Source organism: Dendrobates tinctorius, unplaced genomic scaffold (genome assembly GCF_039654945.1).
Source record: "Dendrobates tinctorius isolate UK_male_01 unplaced genomic scaffold, ASM3965494v1 ptg000254l, whole genome shotgun sequence".
NCBI lineage: Eukaryota > Metazoa > Chordata > Amphibia > Anura > Dendrobatidae > Dendrobates > Dendrobates tinctorius.
The window spans coordinates 9,010,442-9,037,096 of NW_027361921.1; the positions used below are offsets into that span (position 1 = coordinate 9,010,442).

Sequence of the window (26,655 nt, forward strand, 5' to 3'; positions counted from 1 at the left end):
CCCCTCCTCTTCCTGCAAATGTCATCATTTGAAGAGATTCCTTAAATTGGTGTGTGTCCTCCAATGCTTTGTATCAAGTACCATCTGGTGCTCTCGAATTGTTTCCTAAGTCTGTTCCTAGACTCTGTATCTCCAAGGAGGGAATAAGAAACGACCATCTGGTGAAAAACTTCTCTGTTAACTTTTCTTTGTTAGTCAAGGTTTGAAACCAGTCCATTTCAAACAGAAAATGAATTTTTGTCAATATTAATAATTTCGACGGAACATTTGAGTTTAACCACTGATGTAATATGCTTTTTCTTACTGCTGAGGCCCAAATCACTAACATGGCCTTAGTGTGCTTTGGTAATACTCTTGGGGTCTCCTCTAGAATATTAAAAATAGCCCATTGCGGGGTAAGAGGGAACTCAAAACCACTCAATTGTTGTAACTCAGAGTGAATATCACGCCATAACTTTTGAATTTTGGGGCAACCCCACATATGATGGTAGATGTCAGTATTATGTAAACCACATTTAACACATTGATAAGAATTTGTAGGAGACATTCTGGATTGGACGTACGGGGTAATATAAGCTCTATGTAATATTAATATGGCCATATCGGTATAACTATTATATGGAATAACTTTCCTTTGTGTCTCAGTAGCTTCTAATATATCTCCAACCTCTCCATATCCTTTATCCATCTTGCCGGACCCGAGGTTTTAGCATCCCAAGACCATTCCTTCCGCAGAGTGGAATATATGGTGCTAGATGACACCAAATGAGACCTACCCGTTCTGAGAAGAGTGTCCAATTTATCGCCTGTTCTCTCTCTCTGCTAGCCACAAACCTAAGAACCAGACTACGTGCCTGCAGGAATAAGAACGGTCGTCCTTCAAATACAGGATAACGGGACACCGCCTCGTCAAAAGTGATTGTAGAGAAACTATGGTCTAATAGATCCACCCCAAAAACCCACTTTTGTTGTGCCATAATTTCGTAGATTTTAGGCAGTTTACCTTTAATAAAAAATAGTGGGATACCTAGAAAAGTCTGGAATGGTGACAATCTACCTCCCAAATTACACAATTTCCTCCCTCTTCTCCAGGACAAAATAGTTTGCCAAAGTATCGGATGATCTCTAGTTTCATCAGGGAGCTCTTTATTAGTCAGATGTAACAAAGCCATTAAAGATAAATGTGGATAAATCTGCCCCTCTAGATGAGTATTGGAGAAGTGGGATGTTCCTCGCATCCAATCTATTACATATTGCAAGTTAGTTGCTATGTTATATCTAGCAATATCAGGGAAGTTAATGACCCCCTCAGATCTTGGAAGTTGTAACTTCCATAACCCAATGCGTGAATGGCCCCCCATTCCCCATATAAACTGTGAAAATGTCCTATTCAATAGGGTAATGTATGATTTGGATAATAGAAGTGGTAATGATTGAAATAAATATAATTCAGGAAAAATTATCATTTTAATTAAGTGACATTTCCCATTAAAAGTCAAGATAAAATGTTTCCAGGAGTTGAGGAGGCTAGTTACATTAATAATGGGTCTATAATTAAGGCAATACAATTTATGTGGAACCGCTGGGAGTCTAATGCCCAAATATCCAATAGACTCGCTCTTCCATTGAAAGGGGAACCAGCTCTCAGCTATTCTGCCAGCCCTAAATATCGCTAACGCTGCTGACTTATTATAATTTTATTTAAAGCCAGTAAGATGTCCAAATTCTTCGATTGTCGAAATTATGGTTGGGATAGCTTGTGTTGAGTTGGCAATAAATAATAAAATATCATCGGCAAAAGCCAATAATTTTGTTTCCGTGTTCCCTGTAGGAATCCCATGAAAATCCGGCATATTTTGAAGAGTTCTCAACAAAGGATCTAATGCCAAATTAAGCAATAATGGAGACAATGGGCATCCCTGCCTCGTGCCCCTCCGAATGGCAAACGGCACTGACAGGGTGTTATTTATAAAAAGCCTAGATGTGGGGTTCCTATATAACAATTTAAAAGCATTGCAGAACCATGACCCGAACCCTCTGCGTTCCAACAACTTATGTAAATAATTCCAGGAGACCATGTCAAAGGCCTTATCTGCGTCAAGACCCACAACTATGTTCCTTTTGCCCTTATTGACTCTACAACTAGATATAGTACCTATCACTGTTCTTATATTAAAGGTTATCGATTTCCCATGTACAAACCCCGTCTGATGTGGTGAAACTAACTCAGGAATAATCTGCTGAACTCTAGTTGCCAATATTTTTGTCAAGAGTTTAAAATCTGCATTGAGCAGTGAGATTGGGCGGTATCCCTCCACCTGCAATGGATCTTTCCCATACTTAGGAAGCATAATAATACAAGCCTCATTGAATCTATCTGGCATATAACCCATTTCCATGATTCCATTAACCCCTTCATGACCCAGCCTATTTTGACCTTAATGACCTGGCCATTTTTTGCAATTCTGACCAGTGTCCTTTAATGAGGTAATAACTCTGGAACGCTTCAACGCATCCTAGCGATTCTGAGATAGTTTTTTCGTGACATATTGGGCTTCATGTTAGTGGTAAATTTAGATCGATAATTTTTGCGTTTATTTGTGAAAAAATCAGAAATTTGGTGAAAATTGTGAAAATTTCGCAATTTTCAAATTTTGAATTTTTATTCTGTTAAACTAGAGAGTTATGTGACACAAAATAGTTACTAAATAACATTTCCCACATGTCTACTTTACATCAGCACAATTTTGGAAGCAAAATATTTTTTTGTTAGGAAGTTATAAGGGTTAAAAGTTGACCAGCGATTTCTCATTTTTACAACAAAATTTACAAAACCATTTTTTTTAGGGACCACCTCACATTTGAAGTTACTTTGAGGGGTCTATATGGTAGAAAATACCCAAAAGTGACACCATTCTAAAAACTGCACCCCTCAAGCTACTCAAAATTACATTCAAGAAGATTATTAACCCTTTAGGTGTTTCACAGGAACTAAAGCAACATGGAAGGAAAAAAAGGACATTTTAATTTTTCCAACAAAAATTTTCTTTCAGCATCAATTTTTTCATTTTTCACATGGGCAACAGGATAAAATGGATCCTAAAATTTGTTGGGCAATTTCCCCTGAGTACACCGATACCTCATATGTGGTCAAAAACCACTGTTTGGGCGCACGGCAGGGCTCAGAAGGGAAGGAGCGCCATTTGACTTTTTGAATGGAAAATATGCTGGAATATTTAGCGCTTGCCATGTCGCGTTTGGAGAGTCGCTGTGTGCCTAAACACTGGAGCTCCCCCACAAGTGACCCCATTTTGGAAACTAGACCCCCCAAGGAACTTATCTAGATGCATAGTGATCACTTTGAACCCCCAGGTGCTTCTCAAATTGATCCGTAAAAAAAAAAAAAGTACTTTTTTTCACAAAAATTATCTTTTAGCCTCAGTTTTTTCATTTTCACATGGGCAACAGGATAAAATGGATCCTAAAATTTGTTGGGCAATTTCTCCTGAGTACACCGATACCTCATATGTGGTCATAAACCACTGTTTGGGTGCACGGCAGGGCCCGGAAGGGAAGGAGCGCCATTTGACTTTTTGAATGGAAAATTAGCTCCAATCGTTATCGGACACCATGTCGCGTTTGGAGAGCCCCTGTGTACCTAAACATTGGAGCTCCCCCACAAGTGACACAATTTTGGAACCTAGACCCCTTAAGGAACTTATCTAGATGTGTAGTGAGCACTTTGAACCCCCAAGTGCTTCACAAAAGTTTATAACATAGAGCAGTGAAAATAAAAAATCATTTTTTTTCCTCAAAAATGATTTTTTAGCACGCTATTTTTTATTTTCACAAGGGTAACAGGAGAAATTGAACCAAAAAAGTTGTTGTCCAGATTGTCCTGAGTACGCTGGTACCCCATATGTGGGGGGGGGGCCACTGTTTGGGTGCACGGCAGGGCGCAGAAGGGAATGAGCGCCATTTGACTATTTGAAATGAAAATTAGCTCCAATTGTTAGCGGACACCATGTCGTGTTTGGAGAGCCCCTGTGTGCCTAAACTTTGGAGCTCCCCCACAAATGACCCCATTTTGGAAACTAGACCCCCTAAGGAACTTATCTAGATGCATAGTGAGCACTTTGAACCCCCAGGTGATTCACAGAAGTTTATAATGCAGAGCAGTGAAAATAAAAAATCTTTTTTTTTCCCTAAAAAATTTTTTTTTAGTTGGCAATTTTTTATTTTCACAAGGGTACTAGGATAAATTGGACCCCAAAAGTTGTTGTCCAGTTTGTCCTGAGTACGCTGGTACCCCATATGTGGGGGGGAACCACTGTTTGGGCACAAGTTGGGGCTCAGCAGGGAAGTAGTGACATTTTGAAATGCTGACTTTGATGGAATGGTCTGCGGGCGTCATGTTACATTTGCTGAGCCCCTGTGTGCCTAAACAGTAGAAACCCCCCACAAGTGACCCCATTTTGGAAACTAGACCCCCCAAAGAACTTATCTAGATGTGTGGTGAGCACCTTGAACCCCCAAGTGCTTCACAGAAGTTTATAATGCAGAGCCGTGAAAATAAAAAATAATTTTTTTTCCCTCAAAAAAAATGAATTTTAGCACGCAAGTTTTTTTTCACAAGGGTAACAGGAGAAATTGGACCCCAAAAGTTGTTGTCCAGTTTGTCCTGAGTACGCTGATACCCCATATGTGGGGGATGACCACTGTATGGGCACACGTCAGGGCTCGGAAGGGAAGTAGTGACGTTTTGGTATGCAGACTTTGATGGAATGGTCTGCGGGCATCATGTTACATTTGCAGAGCCCTTGATGTGCCTAAACAGTGGAAACCCCCCACAAGTGACCCCATTTTGGAAACTAGACCACCAAGGAACTTATCTAGATGTGTGGTGAGCAGCACTTTGAACCCCCAAGTGCTTCACAGAAGTTTATAATGCAGAACCGTGAAAATAAAAAAATCTTTTTTTTACTCAAAAAATGATTTTTTAGCCCGCAATTTTTTATTTTCACAAGGGTAACAGGAGAAATTGGACCCCAAAAGTTGTTGTCCAGTTTGTCCTGAGTATGCTGGTACCCCATATGTGGGGGGGAACCATTGTTTGGGCACACGTCAAGGCTCGGAATGGAAGTAGTGACGTTTTGAAATGCAGACTTTGATGGAATAGTCTGCGGTCGTCATTATGTTTGCAGAGCCCCTGATGTGCCTAAACAGTGGAAACCCCCCACAAGTGACCCCATTTTGGAAACTAGACCTTCCAAGGAACGTATGTAAGATGTGTTGTGAGCACTTTGAACCCCCAAGTGCTTCACAGAAGTTTATAATGCAGAGACGTGAAAATGAAAAAATCATTTTTTTCCACAAAAATAATTTTTTAGCCCCCAATTTTTTATTTTTCCAAGGGTAACATGAGAAATTAGTCCCCAAAAGTTGTTGTGCAATTTTTCCTGAGTACGCTGATACCTCATATGTTGGGGTAAACCACTGTTTGGGCACACGTCAGGGCTTGGAAGGGAGGGAGCACCTTTTGACTTTTTGAACGCAAAATTGGCTGGAATCAATGGTTGCACCATGTCGCGTTTGGCGACCCCCTGATGTACCTAAACAGTGGAAACCCCTCAATTTTATCTCCAACCCTAACCCCAACACACCCCTAACCACAGCCCTAACCCTAACACATCCCTAACCACAAGCCTAACCCTAATTCCAACGCTAACCCTAATTCCAACCCTAACCCTAACCCTCTTTCCAACCCTAACCCTCTTTCCAATCCTAACCCTAACCCTCTTTCCAACCCTAACCCTCTTTCCAACCCTAACCCTCTTTCCAACCCTAACCCTCTTTCCAACCCTAACCCTAACCCTCTTTCCAACCCTAACCCTAACCCTCTTTCCAACCCTAACCCTAACCCTCTTTCCAACCCTAACCCTAACCCTCTTTTCAACCCTAACCCTAACCCTCTTTTCAACCCTAACCCTCTTTTCAACCCTAACCCTAATGGAAAAATAAAAATAAAAATATTTTCTTTATTTTATTAGTGGTGCCTACCTATGGGGGTGATAATCGGGGGGTTTATTTACTTTTTCTTTCATTTTGATCACTGTGAGAGTGATCAAAATGAAAGAATTGAATCTGCAGCCGGCAGATTCGGGCGGGCGCACTGCGCATGCGCCCGCCATTTTCTAAGATGGCGGCGCCCATGAACCGGACCCGCCGGACACCGGGAGCGACGGGGGGACTTAGAAGGTGCCGGGGGAGGTGAGATGGGGTGAGGGGGGGATCGGAAGCTGGCGGGGAGCGAAGGGAATGGGAGGGGGGCAGATCATGACAGCGGCGGCAGATCGCCGCTGTCATTCAGTTGCGGGGGGGGCGATCGCCGGTGGGGGGGGGTGGAATCGGTGTCTCCAGCCATGTCCGATGCTACAGCAGCACCGGCCATGGCTGGATTGTAATATTTCATCAATTTTCATTGATGAAATATTTCTATCGCTCTGATTGGCTGTTTCACTTTTAACAGCCAATCAGAGCGATCGTAGCCACGTGGGGGCGAAGCCACGCCCCCTGTGGCGAAGAACAAAGCCCCCTGTATCTGCGGGTCGCGTGACCTTTCAGTGACCTAGGTCACCCGACCCGCAGGGGGGCTTTAAAGTCATGACGCCACATAGGAGTCATGCGTCGTTCTGGCACGACTTTTCATGACGCCTACGTGGCGTCAAAGGTCATGAAGGGGTTAAATGACTCAACTAAGTGAGGACCTACCCATGGGCCTAAGATTTTATAATATTCTCCACTAAACCCATCTGGACCCGGAGCCTTAGAAATCTTAAGAGCAGAGATGGCTGACAGGACCTCTGTAATGGTAATAGGTGAGTTAAACAGGTTTTTCTGATCTTCCTTAATACCAGGAGCCACCCCATCCCCAAAGAAACATGATGCCTCCGTAAAACCTCTCCCTGCTGCATACAAAGATCCAAAAAAAGTCTAAATTCCTCTATTATTTGTTCATTGTCCGTTGTGACTATGCCATTTTGATTACGAATCCTGGTAATCCTAGTTGTTATCTAAAAGGTTTAGTGAGAGAGGCCAGTAACCTCCCTGGCCTGTTCCCCCATTTAAAGTATTTGTGCTTTTGATAATCTAGACTATAACGCTCTTTCATGCTTAATATTTTCAGCAGTCTCTTTAGCCTCTATGAATTTCTGCTTATTTGCGGGGGTATTAGAACGTTTAAAATTTTTATATGCCTGGGTCAATTCTTCCTGAGCTGCTAACATGGCCTCTAATAATTTTTTTCGTTTATTCCCGACATATTATTATTATTATTATTATTTATTGTTATAGCGCCATTTATTCCATGGCGCTTTACATGTGAGGAGGGGTATACATAAAAACAAGTACAATAATCTTAAACAATACAAGTCATAACTGGTACAGGAGGAGAGAGGACCCTGCCCGCGAGGGCTCACAATCTTCAAGGGATGGGTGGTAATACAGTAGGCGAGGGTAGAGCTGGTCGTGCAGCGGTTTGGTCGATCGGTGGTTACTGCAGGTTATAGGCTTGTCGGAAGAGGTGGGTCTTCAGGCTCTTTTTGAAGGTTTCGATGGTAGGTGAGAGTCTGATATGTTGTGGTAGAGAGTTCCAGAGTAGGGGTGATGCGCGAGAGAAATCTTGTATGCGATTGTGGGAAGAGGAGATAAGAGGGGAGTAGAGAAGGAGATCTTGTGAGGATCGGAGGTTGCGTGCAGGAAAGTACCGGGAGACGAGGTCACAGATGTATGGAGGAGACAAGTTGTGGATGGCTTTGTATGTCATGGTTAGGGTTTTGTAATGGAGTCTCTGGGCAATTGGGAGCCAGTGAAGGGATTGACAGAGGGGAGAAGCTGGGGAATAGCGGGGGGACAGGTGGATTAGTCGGGCAGCAGAGTTTAGAATAGATTGGAGGGGTGCGAGAGTGTTTGAGGGGAGGCCACAGAGCATGAGGTTGCAGTAGTCAAGGCGAGAGATGATGAGGGCATGGACTAGGGTTTTTGCAGATTCTTGGGTGAGGAATGAACGGATGCGTGAAATATTTTTGAGTTGAAGTCGGCATGAAGTGGAAAGGGTTTGGATATGTGGTTTGAAGGAGAGATCAGCGTCAAGGATTACTCCGAGGCAGCGAGCTTGTGGGACTGGGGAGAGTGGGCAGTCATTTACTGTAATTGATAGGTTCGTAGGGGGGGTCACGTGAGATGGGGGAAAGATGATGAATTCTGTTTTGTCCATGTTGAGTTTCAGATATCTAGTGGAGAAGAAGGATGAAATAGTGGACAGACATTGAGGGATTCTGGTTAGTAGGGAGGTGATATCTGGTCCAGAGATGTAGATCTGTGTGTCATCAGCATAAAGATGATACTGAAAGCCATGAGATTCTATGAGCTGTCCCAGGCCAAAGGTGTAAATAGAGAACAGCAGGGGCCCAAGGACTGAACCTTGTGGGACTCCGACAGATAGGGGGCGAGGTGAGGAGGTGGTGTGTGAGTGGGAGACGCTGAATGTCCGGTCTGTTAGGTATGATGAGATCCAGGAGAGGGCCAAGTCTGTGATGCCGAGGGATGAGAGGGTCTGTAATAATAGGGAATGGTCCACTGTGTCAAAGGCAGCCGACAGGTCCAGGAGGAGGAGGACAGAGTAGTGTCGCTTGCTCTTGGCAGTTAAGAGGTCATTGGTGACCTTAGTAAGGGCTGTTTCAGTGGAGTGGTGTGACCGGAAGCCAGATTGTAAGCGGTCGAAGAGGGAGCAAGAAGAGAGATGGGAGGACAGTTCAAGGTAGACGTGTTGTTCCAGTAGCTTGGAGGCGTATGGGAGAAGTGATATAGGGCGATAGCTAGATACAGAGGATGAGTCAAGAGAGGGCTTTTTGAGGATAGGTGTGATGGAGGCATGTTTAAAGCTTGAGGGGAAAACACCAGTTGTTAGTGATAGGTTGAAGAGATGGGTTAGGGTTGGGATGAAGACTGTGGTGAGGTTTGGGATGAAGTGGGATGGGATCGGGTCGAGTGCACAGGTGGTGAGATGTGATCTTGAGAGTAGAGTGGAGAGTCGATCTTCTGTAATGGTGGAGAAGTTGGTTTTGAAAGTGGAGGGCTGGGAAGTCGGGAGGAAGGGCTCTGGGGGTTGTTGACCAAAACTGTCCCTGATGTTATCAATTTTCTGCTTGAAAAATGAGGCAAAGTCTTCAGCTGAGATGAGTGGGGAGGGAGGAGGTGCTGGGGGGCGGAGGAGAGAATTGAAGGTGTTGAATAACTGTTTAGGGTTGCGAGACAGGGAGGATATGAGAGATGAGAAGTAGGTTTGTTTAGCTGTGGCGAGTGTGGTCTTGAAAGTAGTGAGGGACTGTTTGAATGCGATGAAGTGCTCGTTGGAGTGGGATCTTTTCCATCTGCGCTCAGCAGCCCTGGAAGCTCGCCTCAGCTCTTTGGTCAGGCTGGTGTGCCAGGGCTGTCTGTTGATTTTGCGAGTTTTGGTATGTGTAAGTGGGGCAGCGGATTCCAAAGCTACAGCTATTGTGGTGTTATATAGAGCGGCAGCGTCATCCGCATTGTGTAAGGAACTTATATCTGTAAGAGGGAGGAGGGATTCAGAGAATGAGTGTAGGTCAAGGTGTTTAAGATTCCTGCGAGGGTGTGAAAGTTTGTGGGGTGAGGATTGTAGACATGGAGTGAAGAGGGAAGAGAATGTGAGCAGGTTGTGGTCAGAGAGAGGAAGAGGTGAGTTAGAGAGGTTAGATAGGGAGCAGAGGCGGGTGAAGATGAGGTCCAGTGTGTGGCCATCTTTGTGGGTGGCTGTAGAAGACCATTGAGTGAGGCCGAAGGAGGAAGTGAGAGACAGAAGTTTAGTGGCAGCTGAGAGGGAAGTGTCAATGGGGATGTTGAAGTCGCCCATGATGATGGTAGGGATGTCAGCGGAAAGGAAATGAAGTAACCAGGTGGTGAAGTGGTCAAAGAAGGTGGTGGCTGGCCCTGGGGGGCGGTAGATGACAGCCAGTTGGAGGTTGGAGGGGGAGTAGATGCGCACAGAGTGCACCTCAAAGGAAGGGAGGGTAACAGAGGGTGGCAGTGGGATTGGGGTGAAGGAGCAGGTATCTGACAGGAGAAAACCAACTCCTCCACCATGTTTGCTGCTGGGGCGGGGGGTGTGAGAAAGGTGGAAGCCACCATACGAAAGTGCAGCAGGAGAGGCTGTGTCAGAAGGGGTGAGCCAGGTTTCGGTGATGGCGAGGAAGGAGAGTTTGGTAGTAACAAAAAGATCATGGATGTAGGAAAGCTTTTTGCAGACAGAGCGAGCGTTCCACAGAGCTCCTGTTAGTGGGACTGGGGAAGCGGGGGCTGGGTGAATGGGTATAAGGTTGGAGAGGTTACGGAAGGTTGTGATAGAACGTGGATGGGAGGTAGAAATGACTGTGGGAATGTGGTGAGGAGGACCAGGATTTGGAGAGATATCACCAGCAGTGAGAAGGAGCAGAGAAAGTGTTAGCAGGTGGGAGCAGGAGAGGGCATGAGGGGGCTGTCTGTGTTTGGAGACAGAGGATTGTATGTTAAGGAACAGTTTTGAGGCGGAGGTGAGGTGGATGGGGAGGATTGAAGAAGAGATGAACAGTTCCTTACTAGGAGTAGGGATTAGGGGAATTAGCAGAAAGTGAAGGATTATTGGGGTGAAAGTGATAACAAACAGAAACATTGTTTATAGTGACTGTCCAGTTACCTTCAGTTCCCTTCTGGTTCAATTCTGGTTTTAATTCTTAAATTAATCTTCACACTTCTAGCACACACTTATAGCAATCACAATGCAGACTGAAGTCTATGCAGACTTGTGCTCTGCAATATATGTACAACTAAGTGCAGTCAGGTGTGAAGCAGAGAGGAGTGGTCTCTGCTCATCTTGGCCAGACAATTAAGAGTGGACCATATGTATATGATCAAGCCAGAGTAAACAAGGTCATAAATAACACTGGGGTAAGCTGGGGTTAGCTGAAAGGCATACCATGTGAATGCTAGGTGCAGAGGCAAGTCTATGTGCAAAGCTGGGTGATGCACTGTGTGCCCTTCATAGACAGACAGCAGGAGAGCAGGAGAGCTGGGTGGATGGACATACCATGTGAATGCTAGGTGCAGAGGCAAGTCTATGTGCAAAGCTGGGTGATGCACTGTGTGCCCTTCATAGACAGACAGCAGGAAAGCAGGAGAGCTGGGTGGATGGACATACCATGTTAATGCTAGGTGCAGAGGCAAGTCTATGTGCAAAGCTGGGTGATGCACTGTGTGCCCTTCATAGACAGACAGCAGGAGAGCAGGAGAGCTGGGTGGATGGACATACCATGTGAATGCTAGGTGCAGAGGCAAGTCTATGTGCAAAGCTGGGTGATGCACTGTGTGCCCTTCATAGACAGACAGCAGGAGAGCAGGAGAGCTGGGTGGATGGACATACCATGTGAATGCTAGGTGCAGAGGCAAGTCTATGTGCAAAGCTGGGTGATGCACTGTGTGACATAGAGGACTTGTCCCCTTAAATCTGCCTTAGAGGCGGCCCAAAATAAATGAGGACCAGCACAGTGCTCCCTATTGTCTTCAATGTATGTCTTAAATGACATCTGCAAATAAGCATTAATCATCAGACGAGTATAGATAAGAGGGAAACTTCCACCTCCTTTCCTTGCATGCCGGATTTACCAATCTAGATTTGAAAAACACTGGGGCGTGATCAGATATATGATTATCCAAGATATCTGTCGATAGAAGAAGGGACACCATCGATAAGCCAAATAATCAATAGTCTAATCTTGCATGTGTATTATGAACATGAGAGTAGTGCGAGAAATCCTTACCAGTGGGATGCTACCACCTCCAAATATCTGTCAACCCCAAATGATCCATCAGCCTCTGGATGAGACCTTCATGTATTGTAGCTCCATGGTTGTGTAATCCTGATCTATCCATAGGCATATCATGTGCTTCATTAAAGTCCCCCCCAATTATCAAATTGGTTGTGTCCCAACCTGCAAACTTAGAGAGTAAATGAGTCTGAACCTGCGAATCTGGGCCATTATGTGCGTAGACATTTACCAGGTTATAGCAAACTCCTTCTATTTTTATATTGACTATTAAAATTCTCGCCATTGGATCCTCCCAAGTGTCCAAGATATCATAATTAATATTAATTTCATAATTTAATGATAAGTATCGCCACCCCCCTCTGTTTTTTGGAATACGATGCCTCAGCACACAATATATATTTTTTGCTAAATAAAGATAATAATCTTTATTTTTATATAGCGCTAACATATTCCGCAGCGCTTTACAGTTTTGCACACATTTTCATCACTGTCCCCCGATGGAAAGATGGATGCTTATCCCTTACCCAAAGAGTTTCTTGTAAGAAAACTATATGGAAATTAGAGCGTTGTAAGTAATACATAACCTTTTTTCTCTTGACTGGAGTGTTTAGGCCATTCACATTATATGAGCACCAATATAATGAATGCATTGTGGACAGAGAAGTACTACTATTATCTATCATTTAACCTATACCAGAACGTGGTGTAACCTTCCTGAATAATATCAGATTCGTATGAACCCCACACCCATCCCAGCGAGTGGGCGTAGACACCACATCAACAAAGAGGTGCGATGAACACATGCAGGAAACCACCCACCCCACCCTTTACAATCTAAACCCACAAAGAACTATGCTCAAAGTAATTCTGAGCGTGAACCTGTTTGAAGAAAAGAGATTAATATCTCAACAAGATAAAACACAAATGCAACAAAGTGACAAAGCGACAAAAGCAACAAAATCGACAAAAGCGACGCCACCCTGCTAGGTGACAAAATGGTGAAGAACATCAATTGCATTCATCAGGTCTCATCCGAGGACTGCACTGCAGCTGGACTATCTCCTTGAAGATGTTGTAAAGCCTTTTCCGGCTCTGTAAAGATCCAGTTTTTCCCATTCAAAGAAAAGCGTAAAATTCCAGGGAATTGTAGCCCAAAATGAATATTTTTTCCCACCAAAAAGGCACATGCGGGATTAAAAGCCTTACGTTTGGCTGCCACAGCAGCCGAATAATCCTGGAAGAGAAATAGTTTGTGATGATCATAGGATAATGGTTGCTTCTTCCTGTATGCCGATAGCAAACTGATTTTATCTTGGAAATCCAGGACCCTGAAGATTACCGAACATGGTCTAGAGTCAATATCATTCCTAGGAGGGCCCAGGTGATGAACTCGCTCAATCTTCAGGGCACCTGAACGCAGTGGTAAATTTAGTGCCTTTGGGAGCCATTCTGACACTATTCCCATCAAATCTGGTGTTTTGATCGATTCGGGGAGACCAACAAGTTTCAAGCTATTAAGCCGAGATCTGTTCTCTAGATCCTCGACTTTATCTAGAAGAAATGTGACATCTTTAACCTTCCGGTCTAACTTCCTGGAGAATTCTGTAACTATGTCCTCCAGATCTGACATTCTTTGTTCTGCAGCTGTTATGCGTGCCTCTTGTGTGTTAACCTGGGTGACAATAGCATCCAGAGTTGATTGAAATGCCACAAATCGAGAGTCTATTTTCAGCATTAGAATATCTGTAATGGCCTGAGCAATTGATTGTGTATTATTATTATTATTTATTATTATTATTATTATTTATTATTATAGCGCCATTTATTCCATGGCGCTTTACATGTGAGGAGCGGTATACATAAAAACAAGTACAATAATCTTAAACAATACAAGTCATAACTGGTACAGGAGGAGAGAGGACCCTGCCCGCGAGGGCTCACAATCTTCAAGGGATGGGTGATAATACAGTAGGCGAGGGTAGAGCTGGTCGTGCAGCGGTTTGGTCGATCGGTGGTTAACAAATAACAAATTTAACACATACAAATTGAAAACTTCAAGAATCACCAAACATGAATCTGGATAGCAGATGTTCTACATGCGGATATATTAGAGGGCAAGGTTGGAGGTCAAAAAAACCAAGAAAGTTATATTTGTCAAAATTTATTTAATGTATATCTGAGACCAGGAAATACGGTGGGGGAAGACCCCCCACCGGAAGATCCTCCTGTTCTGCATCAGCAGTTATCTTAAGTGGGGAGGTAGTATTCTGGTGCCTAGTCGAGGGTCTATTTGATTTTCCAGATTTGGCTACGAATTTTTCCATAGTGAAAAAGAGACCTAATGAGCTTGTGTAAATTTGGAAGTGGCGTCGCCATTGAATATCTGCCTCACATTCAAGGAACCACCATTCCCACGTCCAGCAGAGGGCAGCTCATACCAATGTTCTGATCTGTGCTTCAGCATATGAAACAATAATATTGAAATCCAGCAGGGGCCGTGTACTGTATGATTATAATGAGTCCAGCAGGAGGCAGCGCTATCAAACTCAAGCCTATAAGCTGATTTAAATATTGATTATATAGCTCACAGTATACAGGCTGAGCTGAGCTGCTTTACTATGTAAAATGAGCACTGCCTGTGTGGCTCTGTCTTGCCTCCTGGACCAGGAGCCTGCGCTTCCGTCCGGCTAACTGGACTCACCGCCCTCCTCCTCTGATTGTGCTGCAGTCTATGCCTCTATATGCCAGTCCACGCTCCCGTTCCTTTGCAGGTATGTAGCTGCCCCGGTTACCTTGCGATCCGGTGATGTGGCGAGGGGTACTCCAGCGTGTGCTCCACATTCCAGTGCAGCCTGTCGCAGCCGCTTCTGTCAGAGGCCACGTGTCATCTGGATTTCAGCGCTGCCTGCACCAAGGACCTCCAGAATTCCCAGAGAGCTGGCCCCGCTATCGGGGGAACCTTGCCCGGGCCTTATCCCTGCTGCCCGCTTAGTGTAGCGGTGTGATGGCAGTGGATTTAGTTCTGCTGTCAGGGAGCTCCATTAAAATGCGGCCATCTTCAAGATCCGCCTCTCGGAAGTCGATTTCTCATTTTTACAACACAATTTTATTTTTAGGGACCACATGACATTTGAAGTTACTTTTGAGGGGTCTATATGATAGCAATACGCAAAAGTGACACCATTCTAAAAACTGCACCCCTCAAGGTGCTCAAAACCACATTCAAAAAGTTTATTAACCCTTCAGGTGCTTCACAGGAATTTTTTGAATGTTTAAAAAAATTGAACATTTAACTTTTTTTCACAAAAAAAAAATTATTTCGGGTCCAATTTTTTTTATATTACCAAGGGCAACAGGAGAAATTGGACTGCAAAATTTATTGTGCAATTTGTCCTGAGTACGCTGATACCCGATATGTCGGGGGGAACCACTGTTTCGGCGCATGGCAGAGCTCAGAAGAGGAGCGCCGTTTGACTTTTTCAACGCAAAATTGGCTAGAATTCAGATCGGACGCCATGTCACGTTTGGAGAGCCCCTTTTTTTTATTTTCTCAAGGGTAAGAGGAGAAATTTGACCTCAAAAGTTGTTGTCCAATTTGTCCTGAGTACGCTGATACCCTATATGTGGGAGAAAACTACTGTATGGGCACACGTCGGGGCTCGAAAGGGAAGTAGTGACATTTTGGAATGCAGACTTTGATGGAATGGTCTGCGGGTGTCATGTCGCATTTGGAGAGCCTCTGATGTGCCTATACTGTTGAAACCCCCCACAAGTGACCTCATTTTGGAAACTAGACCCCCCCAAGGAACTTATCTAGATGTGTGGTGAGCACTTTGAACCCCCAAGTGCTTCACAGAAGAAGAGCCATAAAAATAAAAAAAATAATTTTATTTTCACAAAAATTATATTTTTGCCCACAATTTTTTATTTTCCAAAGGGTAAGAGGAGAAATTTGACCCCAAAAGTTGTTCTGTAATTTGTCCCGAGTAGGCTGATACCCCATATATGGGGGTAAACCACTGTTTGGGCGCATGGCAGAGCTTGGAAGGGAAGGAGCACCGTTTGACTTTTTCAACGCAGAATTGGCTGGAATTGAGATCAGACGCCATGTTGCATTTGGAGAGCACCTGATGTGCCTAAACAGTGGAAACCCCCCTAATTCTAACTCCAACCCTAACCCCAACACACCCCTAACCCTTAATGGGAAAATGGAAATAAATACATTTTTTTTATTTTATTATTTTTCCCTAAGGGGGTGAAAAAGGGGGGTTTGATTTACTATTTATGGCAGGTTTTTATGTTTGGCTACTGTCATACGCTAATAGACGCTTTTTATTGTAAAAATAGTTTTTGCATCACCACATTTTGAGAGCTATAATTTTTCCATATTTTGACCCACTAAGTCATGTGAGGTCTTATTTTTTGCGGGACGAGTTGATGTTTTTATTGGTACCATTTTCGGGCACGTGACATTTTTTGATCGCTTTTCATTCCGATTTTTGGGACGCAGAATGAACAAAAACCAGCATTTCATGAATTTCTTTTGTGGGATGCGTTTACACCGTTCCGCTTGTGGTAAAATTGATAAAGAGGTTTTATTCTTCGGGTCAGTACGATTACAGCGATACCTCATTTATGTCTTTTTTTTATGTTTTGGCGCTTTTATGCAATGAAAACAATTTTATATAAAAAATAATTATTTTTGCATCGCTTTATTCTCCAAGCTATAACTTTTTTTTCTCTGATGACGCTGTGTGGCGGCTCATTTTTTGCGGGACAAGATGACGTTTTCAGCGGTACCATGTTTATTTATATCCATCTTTTTGATCGCGTGTTATTGCACTTTTTGTTTGGCGGTATGACGATAAAGCATTGTTTTTTTATTTTTTAAGGGGTTCACTAAAGGGGCTAACTAGTGGGACAGTTTTATAGGGCGGGTTGTTATGGAGGCGACGATACTAAATATGTACTTTTATTGTTTGTTTTTTTATTTCCAAAAAATGAATTAGCTAATTTTTTTTTTTCATTTTAATTTATTTAGTGATTTTTTATGAATTATTTTTACACTTTTTTTTTTTTTTACTTTATTACTTTGTCCCGGGGGGGGGGGACATTACTGTGAAGAGTCAGATCACTGATCTGACACATCACACAGCGCTGTGTCAGATCAGCGATCTGACAGGCGCTGCACAGGCTTGTTTGATCGCAGTGTGCCAGGGGCGGTCCGTGACCGCCCCAGACACATAGTGCCGGGTGTCAGCTGTGATAATCAGCAGACAACCGGCCGCGATCAGCGGCACTCCCCCCTGTGGGCGCAACTGAACGCGATGATGTACTATCCCGTCCCCGGTCATAGGCGCTCGGCTACCGTGGACGGGATAGTACGTTAGATGTCAGAAAGGGGATAAACCAAATAGAAAGCGGAATTAATTCTGCATGGTTTCAGAGCTGTGTAGAAACCTAATATGTGTAATTTTTTTCTCTTTTCTTAAATATATGTAATGAAATGCATTTTATATGAAACAACAATCTCCAGTGGGGTTCAATGTGTTTCCAGACACATCCTGGGGGACATGCAATGACTATTGTATATGGCTCCCATTGACGCCTCCCCTACCCCCCATTGCCCTCTTTAAACTTGAGGGGTAAAACACCTGTTTCCAAACAGGGTGTCTGTGACAGGGCATCCGCATTCTCTTGCCAATTCTCAGATTGATATTCCGCCGTGAAACAAATTCTGTAATGACAAAAACCATCTGGTGACCCTAGCATTACTGTCATTGGCATCCTTCATCCAGACCAAGGGTGAATGTACCATTACAAAGTGGAACTGGCACCCCATCAAGTCCAAAGGGACTCCAAGGTCCACTTAATGGCCAAGCACTCATTCTCTACTATGCTAAATTTTTCTCTGCCAGGGTAAGTTTCCAGCTCAAATAGGTGACTGGATATTACTCTATGTGCACCTTCTGCGACAGAACCGCTCCTAGGTCTACTTCAGAAACATCAGTTTGAATGATAAAACTATTCCTAAAGTTGAGGTTGTTGAAGACGGGCTGTCCACACAATGCCAACTTCATGGACTGGAACACTTGGGTTCCTGCAGAACTGGGCCGACTTCTCAGTTGGCTACAGGTTCTACGCTAGGGACGGGCTGCACCTCAATGGGGAGGGTGCCGCTGTGCTGGGGGAGAAAATGGCTAGAAGGTTGGAGGAGTGTTTAAACTAGGGACGGGGGGGAGGGTATTCCTTTTATAGGAGGGGAAGACAGTGCAGATAGAGACCTGGGTGCAAATAATGACATTGGGGGTGGGGGTGGCATGGGGGGTGGGGTTAGAACAGTTAATTTAAGAAAGAATAGAGGTACAGAGAGATACATAAAGTGCATGTATACTAATGCCAGAAGCCTCGCCAACAAAAAGGAGGAATTGGAGTTAATGTTGTTGGAACATAATTATGACATGGTGGGGATATCTGAGACATGGCTGGATGAGAGCCACGACTGGGCGGTTAATTTACAGGGCTATAGTCTGTTCAGAAATGACCGAACAAATAAGCAAGGGGGAGGTGTGTGTTTATATGTAAAATCATCCTTAAAACCCATCCTTCGTGATAATATATATGAATCTAATGAAAACGTAGAGTCCCTGTGGGTGGAGATAAGGGGAGGGGGAAAAATAATAAATTACTGATAGGGGTTGGTTATAGGTCTCCAAAAATAATGGAACCAACAGAGAATATCCTCATAAAGCAAATAGATGAAGCTGCGACTCAAGGAGAAGTCATTATTATGGGGGACTTCAACTACCCTGAAATACATTGGGGAACCGAAACCTGCAGTTCCAGCAAAGGTAATAGGTTTTTGACAACTATGAGAGACAATTACCTTTCACAACTGGTTCAGGACCTAACAAGAGGGGAGGCACTGCTAGATCTAATATTAACCAACAGGCCAGACCGCATATCAAATGTAAGAGTTGGGGGTCACTTGGGTAATAGTGATCACAAATTAATAAGTTTTCATGTATCCTTTAATAAGATGTGTAGTAGAGGGGTTACAAGGACACTAAACTTCAGGAAGGCAAATTTCCAACGGATGAGAGATGATCTTGGTGCAATTAACTGGGACGATATCCTGAGACATAAAAATACACAAAGAAAATGGGAGATGTTTATTAGCATCCTGAATAGGACCTGTGCACAATATATACCATTTGGGAATAAACATGCTAAAAATAGGAGGAAACCACTATGGCTAAATAGAGCTGTAAGGGGGCAATAAGAGATACAAATAAAGCATTTAGAGAATTAAAGCAAGAAGGTAGTGATGAGGCATTAAATAAATACAGAAAATTAAATAAATTCTGTAAAAAGCAAATCAAGACAGCAAAGATTGAGACAGAGAGACTCATTGCCAGAGAAAGTAAAAATAATCCCAAAATATTCTTTAACTACATAAATAGTAGGAAACTAAAAAATGATAGTGTTGGTCCCCTTAAAAATAGTCTGGGTGAAATGGTGGATGAGGATGAGGAAAAAGCCAATATGCTAAATGACTTTTTTTCAACAGTATTTACACAAGAAAATCCCATGACGGATAACATGATCAGGGATAAAAATTCTCCGTTAAATGTCACCTGCTTAACCCAGCAGGAAGTACGGCGGCATCTAAAAATCACTAAAATTGACAAATCCCCGGGCCCGGATGGGATACACCCCCGAGTACTGCAGGAATTAAGCAGTCATAGATAGACCATTATTTTTAATCTTTAAAGATTCCATAATAACAGGGTCTGTACCACAGGACTGGCGTATAGCAAATGTGGTGCCAATATTCAAAAAGGGGACAAAAACTGAACTTGGAAATTATAGGCCAGTAAGTTTAACCCCAACTGTGGGTAAAATCCTGGAGGGTTTTCTAAGAGATACTATACTGGAGTATCTGGAAAAGAATAACCTTATGACCCAATATCAACATGGGTTTACTAGGGACCGTTCCTGTCAGACTAATCTGATAAGCTTTTATGAAGAGGTAAGTTCCGGACTGGACCAAGGGAATGCAGTGGACGTGGTGTACATGAGAACAATGGGGATAGGGGAAAATATGTGTAGGTGGGTTAAGAGCTGGCTCAGGGATAGGAAACAAAGGGTGGTTATTAATGGAGCACACTCGGACTGGGTCACGGTTAGCAGTGGGGTACCACAGGGGTCAGTTTTGGGCCCGCTTCTTTTTAACATATTTATTAAGGACCTTTTAGGGGGCATAGAGAGTAGAATTTCAATATTTGCAGATGACACTAAACTCTGCAGGGTAATCAATACAGAGGAGGACAATTTTATATTACAGGAGGATTTATGGAAACTAGAAGCTTGGGCTGATAAATGGCAAATGAGCTTTAATGGGGATAAATGTAAGGTCATGCACTTGGGTAGAACGAACAAGATGTATAATTATGTGCTTAATTGTAAAACACTGGGCAAAACAGTCACTGAAAAAGACCTGGGTGTATGGGTGGACGACAAACTCATATTTAGCAGCCAGTGTCAGGCAGCTGCTGCAAAGGCAAATAAAATAATGGGATGCATTAAAAGAGGCATAGACGCTCATGAGGAGAACATAATTTTACCTCTATATAAGTCACTAGTGCGACCACACTTAGAATACTGTGTACAGTTCTGGTCTCCGGTGTATAAGAAAGACATAGCTGAACTGGAGCGGGTGCAGAGAAGAGCGACCAAGGTTATTAGGGAACTAGGGGGTCTGCAATACCAAGACAGGTTATTACACTTGGGGTTATTTATTTTGGAGAATCGAAGGCTTAGGGGTGATCTTATTTCAATGTATAAATATATGCGGGGACAATACCAAGACCTTTCTAATGATCTTTTTACTCTTAGACCTGTGACGGGGACAAGGGGGCATCCTCTACGTCTGGAGGAAAGAAGGTTTAAGCATACTCACAGATGCGGATTCTATACTGTAAGAGCAGTGAGACTATGGAACTCTCTGCCATATGATGTTGTAATGAGTGATTCCCTACTAAAATTTAAGAAGGGACTGGATGCCTTTCTTGAAAAGTATAATATTACAGGGTATATACACTAGTTTCCTTAATATTGCGTTGATCCAGGGAGCTAGTCTGATTGCCGTATGTGGAGTCAGGAAGGAATTTTTTTCCCCAATGTGAAGCTTACTGTTTGCCACATGGGTTTTTTTTGCCTTCCTCTGGATCAACATGTTAGGGCAAGTTAGGATAGGATATGGGTTGAACTAGATGGACTTAAAGTCTCCCTTCAACTTTAATAACTATGTTACTTCCTACACCTGAGGGTTCCACTGAGCTATGATCAACTTTCTTCCCTTTAAAGGTGCCGAACTCCCGGCAAAATCAGGTATACATCATCGGTAATACACAATGATGCTGAGGAATGCTTTTATCTGTTTTGTAATAAGAGGCTGGGGCCAGTTTTGAATGGCCTCAATTTTGTTTATTTGGGGTTTGATAATCCCAAAGTCAGTCATGTACCCCAAGTAACAAGAATATTGGAGACCTAGTGCACATTTTTTGGGATTCGTCGTCAAGCCCACAGGTCTGAACAAATCTACTACTGTTTGCACCTGGGACAAGTCGGTAGGCCAGTCATTAGTAGATGATAATATCATCCAGGTACGCTGACGCATACTTCCGATGGAGCTCTACAGTAAAACGTGTCTGGGGCCCCATGTAATCCAAAAAGCAAGATGACAGTGATAGAGACCCTTCAGTTTTATTAAGGTTGTCTTTTCTTTTGAAGGCTCTGTCAGAGGAACCTGCCAGTAACCACTGGTCAAAATGAGCATCATGAAGTACTGGGCCTGTCCCAGTCTCAATCAGCTCATCCACACGGGGAATTCAATCTTTGGAAATCATTACAAAATTATAATCAGTCCGTAAATACCTGATTAATGGGACAGATCATCCCCGAAATGCGTTGTGTGTTGAATAAATCGACTTTTCTTATCTGACCTGTTCCTGACTCAGAACGTGGCGCCCTGTGGATCTCCTCCGCCTACCTTTCATAATTTTTCACTGTCTCTGCTGTTTCGAGAGAGTGTTGCTTATCTTTACCTCATTACAGGCCTCTCCTCAGGCCGATATCAGAGGGTCCAAAGAAGATAGGATTGGAGTCACGTCTGTAACCATTCTTTCCCAGTCTTTCCATGCCTTTAATAGATTTCGGGTATGTGCACACGCTGCGGATTCACCTGCAGATTTTTACGTGCGGATCCGCAGGTAAAGTGACCTGCGGTTTTCCTGCGGATTGGCCAGCGGTTTTTCCCTGCGGTTTGACACCTGGACAATGAAATAGGTGTCAAACCGCAGCGGAATCCGCAGAAAGAATTAACATGCTGCGGATTTCAAACCGCAGCTTTTCCGCACGGAAAAATCCGCAGCATGTGCACTGCGGATTTGAAAACCCATAGGATAACATTATACTGTATACTGCCTGCGGAACTGCTGCGAATCCACAAAGGCAAATCCGCTGCGGATCCGCAGCAGAATCCGCAGCGTGTGCACATACCCTTACATGGTACATTTGTTCGGGTTTCCTCTTCCATGGCTGATAATCCCGGTAAATCACTTACGCAACTTTTTCCCAGACTTCATATCGACCTTGCTACTTGGCCATGAACTTAGTTTCTGTGGTGGGCACCAAAACAAATACTCAGTCCCCTTTTTTAAAGGACCTGATTGTGGCCTTTTTATTGTACCCTCGGGTCTGAGCTGCCTGGGCATACAGGAGATGTTCCTTTACGATCGGCATTACAGTCGCGATCCAGTCTTGCATACTCACAACATGCTCTATCATGCTTTTATGGGTAGTAGGATCCTGTTCCCATATATATTTTGGAAGTGTCCAGCAGGCATTTGGGATGTCTGCCATTAAAAAGTTTGAAAGGAGAGAACCACGTTGAGGACTTTGACAGCAGCGTTTAACTAGTTAATAAGCGCAGGTGGATCGCGATTCCACCTGCGCCTATTGCGGGCACATGTCAGCTGTCAAAACTACTGACATGTTCCGGCTTTGATGCAGGCTCACCGCCGGAGCCCTCATCAAAGCGGGGAGACGTCCAATGACGGACTGTGTCCGCCATTGGACGCTAAGGTGTTAAACAATTCTGGACTGCCCACGTGATGATGTCAAGTATTTGAAATCTTCTGATTTTTTTTTTACAACATCTGAGTTAATTAGAAAACACACCTATGGATGTATTTTAATGCACACCTGAAACACACTGCTTCTTTGTGTAGCATCATGGGAAAGTTACATGGGCATATTGACCAAAATATAAAAAAAAAAAAGTTATGGCTCTGGGAAGAGGGGGAGCAAAAAACAAAACGCAAAAACTGAAAAATACCCCTGGTCATTAAGTGGCTAATGGGTGCAGAAAATGTGCAGATAATCTGCAATATCAAAAACTCATCAAAAGCTCATCATTGGAAAGTAGCCTTGTAAGATAACATTCTGATAATTTCGCAAGGTTATATTCCCACAACGAGCTCTTGATGTAGCAAATTTTCTGAACTATTTCTGCACCGATCAAGCAAAATAGGTCACTTGCATTTCTTTAAAAATACACAGTGTAAAAAAAAAAAAATCACCAAACGTGCATCGTGGAAACATTTTAAACAAAGAATGTTTGTGTGTGTTTTCTTTCTTTTTATTACTGGGTTAGTAATGGGGGTTTCTGATAGACACTTCTCCATTCCTAACATGAGGGGGCAGTACAGAGATCATTCTAATGATGCTTTTACACCTAGGCCTGCAATGATGACAAGGAGGCATCCTCTAGAGGAAAGCATGCTTAATCGTTATTTACAGATGACAATTCTTTACTGTAAGAGCAATGAGACTATGCAACTCTCTGCCACATGAACTTTTGTACTGAATCCACCATTACAGCATCAAGGAGGCCTAGATGCCATTCTTGAAAAATATAATATTACAGGTTATGGGCACTAAATTCTGTGATGAGATGTTTAAGGGAACCAGTCATGTCCCACATGCCTTGAAAACCAGCAGCATTCACCTATCAACGAGTGAATTCTTTGCCTAACCATCCCTGTGTAACGTTTTCCTGTAAAAGTGAGGTTTAAAAAAAAAAATTAATATTGTCCCCTTTTCCTAGGCTAATGAGGGCTTTGACTAGTTGATGGGGTGTTAGTTTTCTAAGTTATCACACCCCTGTGTAAGTGATAGCATAATTTGCAGGAGCTGTCGTCATCGTCAGCTTATGCAAATCATGCGCACGGCACTTTTGAAGCTGGAGAACCGTACACACCGCTTATGAGGTGCACTGCACATCACCGGAAGTTCAGAAGTTGGCTTCCGGTCATGTACAGTGCGTCTCTAAAGCCAGGAAGCGTACACCCGGCTGCAGTGGTGCAGTGACACCACCAAAATGAATGGCAAAAGAATGAGTGAGATTTGCTGGCAATAATGACAGCTCCTGCAAATCATGTTATCACGCCCACAGTGGTATGATAAAATGGAAAGAAAGCTAACTCGTCTGGGGCAACTAATGCCCCATCAGCTAGTCAAAGCCCTCATTAGCATAAGAAACTGGGAAAATATACAGTAAATGCTTTTATTTAAACCTAATTTTTACAGAAAAATATTATACAGGGATGGTTAGGCAGGGAATTTACTGATAAATAAGTGAATGCTGTCTGGTTGGAGGGCATGGGAGACCTGACAGCTTCCCTTTAATCCAGGAAACTGGTCTGATTGTATGTAAAGTCGCAAAGCAATTTTTCCCCTAATATGGTGCAATTAGCATCTGTCTCATGGGGTTTTCACCTTCCTCTGGATCAACATGTTAGGCCTTATGTTGAATTTGATGGACTTGCGTCTATATTAGTCATATGCAAATCTACTCACAGAAAGACTTAGGGAAGAGCTTCCACACTGAATCAGTAGGGTTTTGGAAACATCATCCTTTTGTTATTTTATTTGCTGCTGTGTCTATTTTTGCTAAAGGTTAGATAACCACAAATTTAAAAATTGGAAATGTTTTAGTTAATATAGGCAACATTGTACAACATTTTGATCTACCTTCTTTGGAAGCTATTCGTGACAGTGGGAGGCTGTGAATCTGTCTAAAGTCAGAATTTTTCCTTCTTCTTCTACCTCTCCGCTTTTCATGATGCGGGTCTGCAAACTGAAAAAAAAAAAAATATATATTTTTTTTTTTAATATGGAGAGTGATATGGTTACATCAAGGTATATTATCAAGAGTTCTTAATGCTAAATACACTTATGCAAACATTTTTGTTAAAAAAAAATGGTGCAATGTAATTGTAAGGTAATGCACAGTACAACAAACACTGTATCCTGTACCCTTTTGCCTATCCCCTACTTCTTACTGACGTACTAAATGTATATAAAATAAAATGCAGAAATGCTGGCACTGCTAACACACCCTGCAGGAATGCACAAAGGCAAACACTGATTGCGGATTACCAGATATAGAGGTGCTCAGCTTGAGATATAGCAGTTCAAAATTGTGAGCAAAAAAAGCATGAAAAGATAAATGAGGGCATTACTCACAACTGGTACATGGAAAAAAGCAGCACTTTATTATGGCCGTCTCATGAGGAGAAGAGACATAAGGAGGTAAGTAAGCTACAGCTGTTTTGTGTAACCTACGCTTCTTCTGGTTAACAGTATGTGACGACCATAATAAAGTGCTGCTTTTTTCATGTACCATTGGTGGGTAACACTCATAACTTTTCATCGTTTTTTTTTTTTTGCTTTGAAATGTATGTATGAATGAATTAATGCTTATACGACTACACAGTTTGTATGTTGTCTGTTAAAATAGAAATTAATATTTCAGTTGGGAGATATAGAAACACATCGGAAACTGTAAGGAGAACCTGTCATCATGAAAATGGGCTCCAATCTGCAGGTATGATGATATACAGCAGAAGGAGCAAACTGACATACAGTGGTGTGAAAAAGCGCAATAATTGAAGATGTGAGCTGCCCCATAGAGAAACATTGGGGCAAGTGTAATCAGATTTTTTATTGGATTGCACTAGTCCGAATGGATCACAAGTGGTAATAAGCCTTAACTGAAGCTCTTTGGATGCTGTTGTGGGGTCTTGTGTGACCTCTTGGATGAGTCATCGCTGCGCTCTTGGGGTAATTTTGGTCAGCCATTCACTCCTGAGAAGGTTCACCAATGTTTCATGTTTTGCCATTTGTGGATAATGGCTCTCACTGTGGTTCACTGGAGTCCCAGTAATCAGGTGTGTGTGTGAATAGGGAATTTTAACTCAGATTCCCAAAGAAGTGATAAATCACAGTTGATTTATCTTTTAAGATGGGGGGGGGAATAATTTTTCACACAGTGCCCTGTAGGTTTGGATTTCTTTTTCCCTTAATAAAGACCTTCATTTATTGACTGCATTTTGTGTTTGTTTTAAATTTACATAGTAACATAATATTTAAGGTTGAAGGGAGACTTTGTCTATCTAATTCAACCCATAGCCTAACATGTTGATCCAGAGGAAGGCAAAAAAAAAAACACGAAGCTCCACACTGGAGAAAAAAATTCCTTCCCGACTCCACATACGACAATCAGACTAGTTCTCTGAATCAACACCTTATCAAAGAATCTAATATATATACTGTCATGATGCAGGATGGGGTTTCGCTTTGGTCTGTCCTGGTCAGACTGAGGGTTAATTGCTCTGAAAAAAGTCTTGTTACTGTGTCTGTGTCG

General features: G+C 42.9%; 1 protein-coding gene across 8 annotated transcripts in view; it reads right to left on the reverse strand.

Annotated features, from left to right (window-relative positions):
- Positions 1-26,655, reverse strand: part of TNRC18 (trinucleotide repeat containing 18) — a 753,175-nt gene that overhangs the window by 243,245 nt on the left and 483,275 nt on the right. For all 8 annotated transcript variants that reach the window (XM_073558135.1, XM_073558139.1, XM_073558141.1 and 5 more), the window contains one exon: positions 24,981-25,086. In XM_073558135.1, coding sequence (XP_073414236.1) covers positions 24,981-25,086 — 106 coding nt within the window. The remainder of the gene's footprint in view (positions 1-24,980; positions 25,087-26,655) is intronic.